At 38.8% G+C, this 14419-nt stretch overlaps 1 protein-coding gene across 1 annotated transcript in view; it reads left to right on the forward strand.

Moving 5' to 3' along the window:
• Positions 1-6: 6 nt before the first annotated feature.
• The window catches only part of LOC109856952, a 16489-nt gene continuing 2076 nt past the window's right edge, over positions 7-14419 (forward strand). The window contains exons 1-4 of the mRNA XM_020432743.1: positions 7-264; positions 3823-3984; positions 5396-5888; positions 7198-9831. Coding sequence (XP_020288332.1) covers positions 243-264; positions 3823-3984; positions 5396-5888; positions 7198-9831 — 3311 coding nt within the window. The 5' untranslated portion in view covers positions 7-242. The remainder of the gene's footprint in view (positions 265-3822; positions 3985-5395; positions 5889-7197; positions 9832-14419) is intronic.

Here is a 14419-nt window from a genome sequence, read left to right on the forward strand (position 1 = left end):
CGCCGCCGCCGCCGCTTGTCAGCGTCCCCGTCTCGTTGGACTCTTCCGAATCGTCCAACACGGATGAAGAGGAGGTGGAGCTAGTGGTTTTGACCTCCCCAAAGCGCGAGATCGACGATATAGGTCTGTCGGCCTTGACCTCGGAGTGCGGGCTCGACGATATAGACTTGGTGAACGGACCAAACCCCTGGCTTCCAGCCTACGGCTTCCAGTTACAGCATCATTCCCATTTCCAGCCGCTCATGGAGGATATACGAACTAATGGTTTGTACGTTACTGTTCTCTTTCTATTTTTCTGTTTCTCACACGCATATTTACTTTGTGTGCCAACAATCTGTATCAATTCAATAACCATTTCATCTTGCCTTATTATCCTTGCAAGTAGTTGCAATTAGTTTCCTCGGCAAAAATAGCAGAAACACTCTTCTAAGATAAATCTTGAATGCAAAAGTGACTTGTCTTTCTCTTTCTGTCTATCGTGTGTGAATTTCCGTTCTGAGAGTGGCGGTTAGAACAACAGTCTAAGATACTGTTAGATCGTTCTTCGATGTAAATGTAGGCGTGATTATAATGATCTGAGACATTACGCTGCGCGGTTGAATCTTTAATTTTAGTTCGGAATTGTATAGCTTTGAAGATTTTATAGAATATTTGATTGTAAAAAAATATAAATTGAAGATTTTTGAACATAGTTCCCGAGGATTTTAATTATTAATATTATACTTAAAAAAGATGCTTTATGTGTTACATATATATTTTAATTATTTTAATATTTATTACATGTAGGAAAATAAGTCGTTTCCTGAAATTTTAGAGATCGATCTCTTTTAGAATTATATTGAATTATATTATGCACATAAATCAGATATAGTTGAAGATACTGACATAAAGATTAATTAAAAATTACAGTCAAGAGACGATAAGAACGAGCGAGGCACTTACGGAAGGTCAAGAACAGCTCGGTTTACTCACTCGATATGTTCTAACATCGTTTGTGTTCACATTTAGATAGAAAGCAGCATGGCATTAAGGTTGGCTATTAACGGGCGATCTGTATGCAAGAGCCGCCTCGTTTTCTAGCTGTTGGAAATCGCAGTATAATGATATCAGCCTCGCTGCTGATATTTAGAGCGTAGTAGACGAGGCGGTGGCTTCAGGGAAGTTTCAAAAAGTTGTTAGAAGCAATTTCCCGTCTGATATAATACGCGGTTAAAAACGCGAACCGGTTATTCTCGATTCGATTATTGAGATCTGCGATGGCGAAAAACTGCTCGCGGCGATATTATTACCGATAATGATAATAGAAAATACGACATCCAGACTCTTCTCACGTTTACACATGTTTCCAGAATCCTGCTGTATTCTTGTTTAATCACATTCGTGCAGTCATATAATTTAGAAGAGATTTTTTGTTTCTAACGAGATCAGAACTTGAATTTTATGGCATCGAGTTCAGCATGATCGATTAACAACCAAGTGACTATCGCGTTACACGAAATGAAAAATAGAGAGTAAGAGGCTTGACTAAATGTAATTACGCAAAAAGCTGATCGCTCTGTTTAATTTATTTTCTTTGAAAGACTGATTTGCAAAATATAAAGGCGACACATTTCTTTAATATAAAAATTAAATATATGCGCATGGTTTTTTTCGTTTTTCTTCCTTTTAGAAATTGATGTATCGTAAAATACTTGAAATAAAAATACGCGGCTATAGTTACGGAATGTTTAAATTTTTAATATAAGTTTTTTTCAAATACTTATATTCAAAACTTGAAGAGATAAGCTCGAGAAGAAGAAGAGAGAAAGAGAGAGAGATACCTCTGCGCCATTCTGCACATATATTAAAATGTATAGCTATCGCCTATATACGCGCTAGAAGGTCTCTAGAAAGACGCTAAGATCGAGTGATTATTTTTATATAAGTCGCGCGGTTTATTCTCGTCCGTTAACTCATGGAAACGGCAACAGGCAAACGACTGCAACAGGTGGCTCCGCCATGATATTGCATAGTGGTGCGTGCTTCGATCTGCACTCGTGCAAGACAAATTGCATTTTAGCGGCCTGACGATATATCCGTTCCTGCAATCACTATTAGACCCGGCCTTGTGGTCAAAGATATTTCCAATCACACCGATGGTATTCGATAAACCCTTATTTTATTTCGCACCATCTAATTTTATTAAAAAACATTGATGAAAGAAGTTCCGTATTATTGGTGGCAATGATTAAAGATTAAATCTACAAAAAGAAAAACGTTTTTTCTCGCAAATCGAAAGAAATTCAAATTTTTTTAAATAATTGTACGTTGATACAGTGTAAAGTTAGATTAATAATTTATGTGAACATATTTTCTTTAACGAATGATCGCTATATTTTGCTAGTCCACAAGATCATTAATACATTCTTGAGATGCAAATGTTCAAAGTTTATTCCGATAGTCTTATCGTTGCCTATTCGTGGAAAGTTACTCGCAATTTGTCAGAAAAAATCTCAAGACACAACGTCTATTTCTTTCTCGCGCTGCCTAACGCTCGCTTTCTGATGACTTTCGCTTATTTCTAATTTTAGAAATCAGCAGCAAGAAGAAAAAAAGAGCAAAATTATTTGACTTAATGTTTTTGTTGTCTTTTAATCTTTTAATTGCACAGAGTGCGAAAAAGCGATGCGGCGCGTTGAACAACCGAACATCCCGCGCGTACGCGGCTTGTTACGCAACTATTTCGAATAAGATGAAAGGATAAGATAACACTTGACTTTTCTATGAGAGAGCGCGAACAGAGAGCGAATAGTTGCCCGCGGTTAGAGTGCACCGAATGCATCTTAACGCCGCGCCGTGCAACTATGCAACATCCCGTTCCCAGCAGCGACTAACTGTTCACGCCATCATTCACTGCGCGATGACGAAGAAGGTTTAGGAACGTATGGATACTTTGCAATAGGATATTCTAGTATGGAAAATTTTTTTCGAAAACAGCTACATCGCGAATCGATTCATTACACCGGATATTTAATATTCTTTCAGTGTATATCAAAAATAAAATACATTTTTTTACATTATATTTTGGAATTGATGAAATCAGAAGGATATTATTTTGATATGCGTTAAAATGTAATGTTATACACGTAAGAATTTGAATTCAATTTAATTTGAAAATGTATCTAGGATGCTTGGTGTGCATCACGTATACATAAATGAAATACTCATTTTACTCTCTCATGGAAATTAAAAACTGATAGTATTGTCGTAAAAGCTCGTTCATAAATATTCTAGTTAAGTGTCATAAAATCCGGCTTGAATCAACAACGGAAGATCGTACAAGAGGTGGACGACCGACAGTTATGTTATCTTTTAACGTAATAATAGTTATACTTGTCAATAATGTGAATGAGTCACGATCTTTTCGCTGAGAATTTCACTTGCTCTCTGTGGGCAAACAGCTGTGCTACACTTTCGACGACGAAATGACGAGACACAAGCGACGCGTTTACGCTTTGTTGAACATGAATTCCATAGCACAAACAATGAATTAAGTAATACGCGAAAAACATACGCATAATGTGTGGGAAGGTTGAACTAAAACGCATAAAGTATTTAATTAAATAAAAGCAAATAAAATACTAAAATGGAGAAAAAAAGATAAACTATGTATATGTATATATATATATATATATATATATATATATATATATATACACATATTTAAATAAACAGACAAACAATTTACTTGTATTTACTTTGAATAAAAATTTTTTTGTTGAATCTGCTTGTAATTTTTTTAAATGTTTAGTGTTGCAGCAATGTGTCTTTTTCTGTTTGCAGATACGGTGCTAGCACAACAAGTAGATTTTTTAGAGACAATTCTAGAAGAGACATCCGATGATCTTCAGAGTGACTCAGATCGCAGTGGAACGACATATTGGTTGGGATCTGAGTCGGAAACCGAAAGTGTGATTCATATTAAAACGAAGCAAAAATCTGCAGGTAAGAAAGATTTTTTAAATTGTTACACAGATATATGTATAGCAATTGTAACTGTTATTATTATTTGGGAAGTTATGGAATGCGCATTGACGATTTTACCTTGTTCTTTACTTGGGTCGAAGATTACGAAAGTTCGATATTGTTCACGCGCGATCGTTCTACTTTCTCTTTCCTCTCAACGATCTAATCCTAATCTTCTGACCCATTGGATTTCGTATACCGGGAATATATATATCCCCTCTCCCCTCTTCTCGATCACGTTGAATTCCTGATTATTTGTCAAAATTATCCTTGCTTACACCATCGAGGTCGTAGACGTCGATTAATTAAAGAAAAATATGAAATCAAGTTTTGCTTGTGACATTTCTAAACACTTGCATTGTATATATAAGGACTAAATTAGATATAATTTTATATGCATTTTTATATGTGCATTATAGTAGAAAAAGATACAACTGCTTATATAAAATTACTTTGACAACAAAATCAAGTATAGGATTGTACATGTATATTTATTACACTAAAACTGTCGTTTCAGTACATAAAATTGATGTTAGAAGTTGTTTTAAGTTTGTATTATATATTAAATTAACGTAATTTAATTTATCTAAATTAAGCAAAAGAAATTTGTTAATTATAACTCAAGTACTTACATGATATTCTACTTACTATACTACGTGTGCGCCTTTGAGCATGCATTTATTTTAACACGTAAGCTACTCATTGCTACATATTGCAGTGTTTTAGGGGCGTGTAGTAATACGAGCATGTTGTATAATGAGTATTTTTATAATGAAAATTTAGAATGTTTACGTTTAAAAAGAAGGAAATAGAATTAAAGATAGATTATAAAAAACAATAAAATATTAAATCAATTATATATATATAAATTAAAAATAATAAACATAATAAATATATATATATGTATGTATATAGACGTATACGAACAGAAAATCGCGGATGTTTAAATTTACTTTTTGTTTATTCAAATTAAAACACGATTGTCGAAACGTGATATCTGAATCGACACTACGGTCAACACAAGTCGATCACGTGTCAGTCTAGCATGCGACAGTCACGAACAACCAGCGACCGGTGCGTAGTGTGTAGTGAGCGCTGCTTCCGGTTGAATGAACCTTGACTTCCGGATGAACGGTGGGACGAAAGTAGCGACTATCAGATCGGATCACATCCGTGACTTGATATTGCGAAGTGGATCGTTTACTGTCGGGCCCGTATATCTATCTTAACGAGATTCGCAACATTAAAAGCATCATGCAATCTGGATGTCGACAAAAGTAGGACACGCACGCACGCATGCGCTCACTGATTCGCTTATCTTGCATTGGATTTTTTGAGTCTTTCCTCACGTGATCTTTTGTCGTTGTTTTTATCTTTTTTTCTCGAAAAGACGAACGACTGGACGGCAGCGGCAGCGAATGCAACTCCGTGGTGCCGAAAAAACGGCGCCGTCGCGATCATCACCAGCAAACAACAACCTATGACGAGTACTTGGCGTCACCGGAAGGTTCCACCACTTCCTCCAGGTCAAGCTCGTTGCTGCAATTTGAATCCTTGGAAAGGACATGCGCCACTTTATCGCCGTCCAGCTACAGTTTCGACTCCTTGGAGTACTCTAACCGATCGAACGCTTCTCATCCGGAGAACGATTCACCCGACAGTCTGGAACAGGATTACGGCAGGTTGCTGCCAAATGGTTTCACTACCAGCTTGATGCATCATTCTCCGAGAATCAGGCCCTACCGCAGCTTCGAAAGCCTGAACACGTGCGAGAAAGACGAGCGTTTCGGTCAATCGACCATATTGAACGGTTTCGCGCCTTTGTACTTGAAACGAGACGCTGATTGTCCCTCGAATATCAGGAAAATCTCTCAGTGTCCAAGGTAAGATTTTATATTATATTATAACATTTTTATATATTATCCGGATATTTTAGAGTATAAGAATAAACTTTTAAATTCTGAATAAAAAAATCTCTCTTATATGAGTTACATCTCTGAACTTAAGCAAATATAAAAATGTATTTTAAACAAAAAACTTGCTTTTAAATTGTAGTAATCTATTAATTTATTTCATTTTTATATAATAATAATAGGTTTTCTTTTCGGATTTTTTTAACATTGTGATATATTTTATATCATGAAAAACAAATAGTTTATCGTGTTTACAATGCGATCTGGTTTTTCGAAATATAATGTAGTTAATCTGTGTTCATCTAAGTTACAATTCGTCAGAACTCACAGAAGCTTTTGTTTGTTATTCTTGGCATGCGTGCACGTCGGTTAAAGTTTGTCTATTTTTACACGTTATGTGAATAAAGATACAAGATTATTATAATCATGTATTATTTCCTGAAAATTAGCAGTTTGCGAGGACCAGCGGTAAGTGCATTTCTGAATGTAGCACTCACTCCCGTTAGGAATATTTTATTTATATATTTTTACTAGCACAATTCTTAGCATGTGGAGATTGTTAGTTATCTAATTTTTTTTGTTTTTTACTCTCTTGTTATTAAATATATTGTAAAGTGTTTTTAAGATGCATTAAATATAATATTAGAGATTGATTTAAATTTAATAAGAGAGATATGCAATTTTCCCATTGAGTTAATTATGTAATATGTAATAAAAATTTTTGAAATTAGTTTTATTTCACATTTTCATAGTTAAAAATACACGCGATGTTTTTTGTTTTTTTTCTTTTTTTTTCTTTTTTATTCCTCTGGTACGGAGCAACGAAAAGAAATTAACAATGCGCATGTACTAAGAAGCCGGGTGTCGAGTGCCCCGGTTGAAATTTCTTGGCAACATGCGCCGACTGCCTGCTGTGTGATGATCGTTTTATAACCAAGTTAAATGCAATTGCGACCCTGGGAAAGACTACCTTGACTTTTACTGCTCATATTATAAACGCTAGAAACACAAGCGTATTACCGAATCATAGCCAAATCATCAACGTTTGATTCTCAAATGCGCAGCGTGCATGCCTTAAAAATGTACTGTAATTCTGATAGAGACCACGCGTGAATGTAATATTTTCAAAATAAAACGTCAATATTTACATTTATATATTTATTTTATTAAAACTTGCTTATTTTTTTAAATAAAAAAAAAACTATAAATAAAAAAAAATAAAAATTTGCGCTATGTTTATATCAATATCTCGACCGTGTTCGTCTCTCCACAAAAACAGAGATTTCTGGCACGACGACCGGGATGACGAAGACGACGAAGAGGATGACGATTTTGAACAGTACGAACGAAACGAGACGAACGATTCCCGATTGACGACCGTTTTCGAGGATCAGTTGCTGCTGTACGGTGAATCCGGCAAGTACGCAACATCCTTGGACTATCGGAACACAATCGACCTGCGAGAAATCGGCGTGGAGACGAAGAAGGACACACTAATGGAGCTTAAGTCTGGTCAGAAAACAGCTAGGTTAAATATAGCTGGCGGTAGCGCGGAGCACCATCATCACCGTCATCATCATCATCATCATCATCATCATCATCATCATCCGCATTCGCAGCAGCAACAGCAGCAGCTTTTTTTGTACCAACAGCAGTACGATGATCACGATCACCATCACCGCCGCTGCCAACAGCAGCAGCATCAAGGGTGGAGCCACAAGGAGCGTTTTAATTTTAGATTCACGGACAAGTCACAGAGCGCGCCCAGTTTGCTCGGCGGTGTCGAAGAGTCGGCACGTAGTGACCCGGACTACTATTCGCCGTCTCGTTTTCGCCTCTCGAGGACGACTTCTTACGTGTCGACGTCTTCTCTCTTCGAAAATTACACGCGAGTAGCCAGTGTACCAGTGGATCTGAATCTCTGTGGCGTCGCCGCTACGTGCGACGACGAAATAAACAGTCGTGAAATGGCGGAGGCCGCGCCCGACGAGGAGACAGCGACCCTGAAGAGCTCGCAAGAAGAGATGAATGCGAATGAGAATAACGAAACGCAACCAGGAACTAAGATCGCATTGACCAGCTCGGTCAGAACACAACCAGCTCAGAGCGCACTCGTGGATGGTACCATTGAGGGTCACAAGAAAGAGAATGAAGAACAAACAAAGGTCGAGTGCACGGGCGATTATTGCGAGAAAGAGCTAGCATGCAGCAACAAACAGACGAAGACAACGTCGACAGTGAAGACTCAGGATTACTCTAATTGCGTGTTAGACGTGACGATGATGACGGGAAACGACATCGACGAGGCCATCAAGCAGTTCAAGCGTGAAGTAGAAGAAGCGACCGCGGCTGGTGTGACAAACGCCGCCATTTTGGCATTGGAGACGATCCAACGAACGCCGTCCGGTCGACTAAGAAGAAGAGTAAAGAACAACGCTAGCTACGAGTTGGCACAGCAATTCGAAGTGGACGAAAGAAATTTTCAGAAGAAGCTTAACGATGAAGAGCTCAATATGACCAATTCTCCTGGAAGAAAGCGAGTGTTGAACAACGCCAGCTACGAGTTGGCGCAGCAATGTGACTACGTCAAGGCGTTGCAGAGCTCAAGAGCAGCGTTCCATCGTATGGATGCTTGCGACGAACTCGAAGAAGCTGCTTCTAAACGCTCTTCGGGATTGAATATTGCCGATTCGACGCGCCCAACGGACTATAACATGAGCGAAGATCCGTCGTACCCCAAGCCGAAGGAGCAACAAAATGACTCATTCTTCGGTCAGATAAAAAAAAACTCGGATCCATTTTCGGCCTGTGGCGATGCTAGAGCATTGAGTCCGCAGCTGCTAGACGACGAAGTAGATTATCCCTGCTTGGAAACCAAACCCATAGAAGCGTCCTGTTTGCGTGAAAGGGTCGTCTTACGCGAAAAGGAATCGGAGAAACCGACTTATTCAGAAAATATTCTTGAAAATTCCGCGATTGTGTTCCCACATATTGACGAAGAATCTCACAACAGCCTTGAAGAAGAGTTCGAATACACAAAGAAGAGCTTACGCGTCGAGTTGTCGGTAGAACAAACGATGCAGCTTCCACAGCAGCATTATCCGGAGAACGGGAGCAAAAATCAAAAATATAATAAGGAGAAGTTGAAAAGTACGTCAAAGCAGGACTGCGAACCGCGTTCTTGCAGTCCTAGTTCGAACGAGCATACCGCTGGTGAACGTCTGTGGAGAGTCGTGATCGAGAAGCAAGAGCCAGCACAGAAGGAAGAAGAGGTGGAGAAGAAGAAGGACGAGGTGGCAGAGAAGAGCGAGCGAGAGAAAGAAACACATAATGTTCACGGTGTTGGCTTCGAGTCCCCACCCGGCGATCCGGGTTCACTCGGTGAATGTAGTAGTGGGAAGCCCGCAGTGGCCGCGGCGGCAGTTGATACGAATCATCGCGGTGGTGATCGCGACAAACGTCAGGGCAACGAGCAGCGCGCGCAAAGCATCAGCAAAGAGAACACGTCTATTGCGATTGCAAAACAGTTATCGTTTGTTGCTTCAAAAAAGGAGCCTGTTAAGACTTTCACGGTGTCCTCGACGTCCTTGTCTTCTTCGTCCTCTGTCGCTATGAAGAGCGAAGAGAGGAAAAAAGGCGGTTTGGGCGGTTTTCTGCAAAGGTTTTCCAGACTCAGGTTTAGCGGCAGAATGAAGTTGCCGCGTTCGGAAGCGCAAAAGAAGGTCGTCGAGCCGACGACGAAAACGCAGGAAGAGCAACAGTCGGCCATTGCCAAGAAGAAGGAGCCGGAATACATTATCATACCGCTGCATCCTCCTGAGGAAGAGAGGATACGTCAACATGAGATCGTTACTCTCGAAGAAGCTGCTAGGAAGAACAATGTGGACATTCAGAGAAGCGCATCCAATGTTAGGTAAGTCATTAAAATTGAATTAAATTACCCAAGAATACTCTCTACTTTAAGAAACGTTTCTCGAGTCGCTTTGAAAACTTGGATCGCAAAAAGTACGTTGACACAACTTGTGTATTTCGAATTATTGGAAGCTGTAATATTTTATTGAACTATCAGTGTGCAATTGTATTTTGTGTATATATAACAAGTAAGATTTTGCCAAATAAAATATCGACAACATTTTTAACAGATGTTTTTTGGTTCCGAGTTCGATTTATGACTAACTGCGGTGGACCGCGACGGATCAAGGTCGATTTCGATTTTTGAATCTTTAACAGAGTACAAAGTACCGATTGTGTGTATCTGTTTACTGTATTCCGAGGCGAAGATATCGGAGGAAGAGCAACAAGTTGTCGATATTGTAGCCATCATATAAATATAGAGTACTTAAAATTTCTGAAATATTATCACGAATTTTTCGATCGTTTTATTCGATGATACATGCGTTCGAGGATTATCAGTCGTGCGATAATTTATATTGCGATTCTTTGTAATAGAAATATAGGCGAATGTGTTCCGCGCGCGCGCGCGCGATTCTGTTGTATTCTGAATCACATAGACAGTTTTTAATCAAGTATAAAATCAAACGTTATTGATTAATCGGTTTCTTATTATTTGTAAATTAATTTCTATAAAGTTCTTCGTCAATTTATTGGTTACGACGAGAAAAAAGTTCGTCGGCGCATAAAGATATACAAAATATTCATTTTTATGTTCATATGTCATCAAATAATTCTGCTCGACCACTTTGTGGCTTTTCTACTTCTGTGTTACTTGTACATATTTCGTCCCACGCTGTTCGTTTGCGTTAACAAACCGCTTCATTCACAGTTTTGTTTAATTCCTACTTTCATTTCGTCCCACACCAACACTGTCTGTTTATCGCGATCGCTCGTTTCGTTCCTCCCAACGGAGTTGGCCAGTTCGCGCTTAATTCCGTTCTAATCAGGCCTCGCGTTCGCACTCGACCAATCGATGTAATTTCACTCTCGTACGCGAGAATTCACTTCTCGACCGCATGGATAACACTGCCGCAGCTCCCGCATTTCCCTTGTCTTCTTGTAATCGTCGCACCAACCCGGTTCCGGAACCAGTTCGGTTCTCTTAATTAGATTTTGCTCTCGTCCCGCATCTCGTCCCACGTCATTCTCGCGTAATGCGACCTAATTGCATTTTATAACTCGTTCCCTCCTTCTGTCTCTTCGCACAGCACAACCTTTGCTCCATGCTCCTCGCTTTCCTAGTTTCGTTTCAGCTTATATTTGTTCCAGTTGCGATAGTACGCGACTCCACATAATTTTATACAGAAAAATAGTCTTCTCTTCTGAATTATGAAAAATTACATTATTAATTTTTTTAATCTGTATAAATAATTCAGAGATTATTGACCTGTTGTGAATAATAATTATGATCTCGTTCGAGAGATAAGGATCGCTCACAATTTCTTGCCTTGGTGCAGCCGAGCATATTTTTATTCGGTTTCGCGCATGTTCTCTCCATCATTCAACATCGCTCTTCCGAGAACACCATATCTGATGATTCTCTCTCTTTCTCTCTTCTTCTCTCTATTTCTTTCTTGCGCTCTTAACAAACATTTGCCTTATCGTATTAGATTTCGTCGAAGTGGCGTCTCTCTTTCGTTTCAACTCATATCGCGCCGAAAAATTACATATGTACATTGAGATGAAAGAAGAAATCCGGCTGTTGTTTATTATATGCAAGACAACTTCATTGTTTTTCCGTTAGCGTGTCAAGTAACTTCTCGAATTTATTAGCAAAATTAAAAATTGATATTACTTACATAGATGTACGAATATACAAAAATATTATTTACTAAGTATCAATAAATTTAAGTAATTTTACTGAAAAATTAGTTAGAGAGAGAGAGAGAGAGAGGGGGGGGAGGAGAGTGTATAAGCTGATATATTTTTTTGAGTAAATATATAAATTGTTTTTATTTCTATTATTTTTTATGAAAATTCTTATGTTAACGTCAATTACTTTTTATTAACGATTAACGCTGAAATCTCCAGTTTATAACACTTTGTCAGTTTGCATAACATATGTTCACATTTCAAATTTTATATTCCCGCTTTCTCATAATATTCCACTTCGTGGAAGGATTATTTTATTTACAGCACACACTTGAGAATTTTGGTGGCTGCGTTTCTTCTCGGTTTGTTTGACGAGGCGTTAAACAGAACGCACTCGATATCCCACCCGTCCGTCCGTTCGCTCGCATTTAGGAACGATGAATCATCATTGCAAGCTGCGGGATGTAATTTAGGAAGTCGCCGCCGCCATTTAAGCTTTTGCAAACCTAGTTTGCGAAAAAACTCCTTGACAAAGATGCGATTGAACGCAGTTATGCAAAATAGCACTCGAAGCCAGAGGCGCTGGCGGAAAGCGTCAACTTACATCCAGTAGCTTAAGAATTTAAAACAATGTATATCCAAATTATTGTCTTGCTATGCTACCTAAACTACGTTATTTTAATTATGTAAACTTGTTATTTTATTCTTATAACTGTTCGCACAACGCGCGCAGGTAAAATCCAGAACGAACCGCGAACCCCGAGATTCGTTCGAGCATGCCGTAGTTAAATATACACCTTGCACACGTGGTAGGTGTGGTGCCAGCCAGGGAGTTACCTTATTAATCTTATTCCATTCCGGTTCGAGTCCGGAAGTCGCATTCGCGTGAGAGGCGGGGTCAACACATACAACGTCATGTTGAGAGCTCTAATCGCAAAAGATTTTTGTCTCTCTTCCATTCTTTTTTGCTATCTTTCACCGCGTGAATAAAGAACCAACAGTAATAGTGTTCGCTTCTTATCTGTTTTCCCGCATGCTTTTTTTACATCCATTTTTGCTTTCCCTTTATTTTACCGCCACGTAACAAATGTCTCTATTTAGCCGCATCTTTTAAACGACGGCGCAATTAAACCCACTGCCGCGTCTCACACACATTCCGCTGCAGCTGCGTTCCGTCGTCGTCGAGACGAGTTATTACGTCGTATCGCGAAACTCCATTACGCTGGTACCGGCAATTATTATCATGGAAAAAAGTACCAATGTGCTTTATTTTATGTGCGACGTTTTCAGATGCTCTAATTATTTTCATCTTTTTCTCCCGATATTGAAGAGTTTGATATCTTAACTTCAGTATTACAATAGATAATCTTTGTGATATTCCGTTGAAATCAGAAAGAACGTACTGTGTTCGCGAAATGTAAGCTCATTCAAATCGAATTGAACGCAGAATGATTCTAGTCGATTTATTTTTCTTTCCGAAAAAGCATCGCTGGTTTTACGGGCGTTTTTACTAATTTTAGAAGTCGATGATTCCTCATCGTCGTGGCCCGCATTTATAAACATGATCTCACGCTATGATAATAAAACCAATCCGCGTGTACAACACGTCGTCGAGTCACGTGCGAGTGTCGGGAGAGTGCAGCTTCCGCATCGTAATTCCATTTGCACTATAGTTATTCCTAGCAGTTTTGAGCTCGTCGTAACTCTCTTTTCTACAACAACTTTATAACTGTGATTCTTGATAAATCTTGATAAATCCTCTTTTTTCTCGTGATTATCTTTTTTGAGTAACGTACATACTTTTTAAAGAAAGCGATCTCGCACAGAATAAACCACGATATAAAAGAGGAATTCTCGCGTCAGTTGTACATCCAAGCAATATTGGGTGATCCGAAATTACCTTTAGTTATTGAAGTTATCAAGACGTGCATGAGAGACTTAACAACTGTAAATAACAAATTGATCAAACCATTCTTTTCACTAAGCGCCTCTTTTAGACGAGTTTAATTCACTGATTATTCTATAATCGCGTAATTCGCGGTTTGAAATCATCGGTTGTATAGATTGCGGTTTCTCGTGACACCTTTTATCATAAATTGCAGCTCAATACGTAATGTAACGAGGAGTTCGGAATAGTAGCTTGTCTGTAGTCTCGACTCTTTATCGGAAGCTACGCTCGTGTTGAATATAAAATATTTTTATTAATGACTGTCGTTTTCTCGACAAAAAATATATAGTTGCGCTTTTATTGATATCGTTTGACCACTACTCGGAAAGTTGATAAAGGAACCACTGTGTCTTTTGCGGTCGTGCAACTCCAAATTCATATGGAGTTGCCCGCACGGTCTTGGAGATGATAGAAAACAAAAAAACATATACATATTCGTCTTTCGGCCGCTAAATGTTCATTATCGAAAACCGATCATGTTGTAACAGCGTAAAATACTGTTTGAACGCCAGTTTCCAATTACCGCGCATCACAATGGAACGGCGTCGCCGTGAAGCAAAAACCGTTCGTACACTCGTTCGGTACCGCTGACCTGGCTTATAACGGAAACGGGAAGAAAACAAAACCACAGCGCTATTCATAAGCGCTTCACATAACGTGACTTGCTCTCAACGTATATAGTAGTATAGGATGATAATATGTCAGCGTAATTAGGCAATTAGCTCGTCTTAACGTAGATCTCCGCAACGTTGTACCACTACTGTGTTATAAAACTGCACCAATAAAA

The sequence above is a fragment of the Pseudomyrmex gracilis genome, unplaced genomic scaffold, assembly GCF_002006095.1.
Source record: "Pseudomyrmex gracilis isolate BER0280 unplaced genomic scaffold, ASM200609v1 scaffold_4, whole genome shotgun sequence".
Classification (NCBI taxonomy): domain Eukaryota; kingdom Metazoa; phylum Arthropoda; class Insecta; order Hymenoptera; family Formicidae; genus Pseudomyrmex; species Pseudomyrmex gracilis.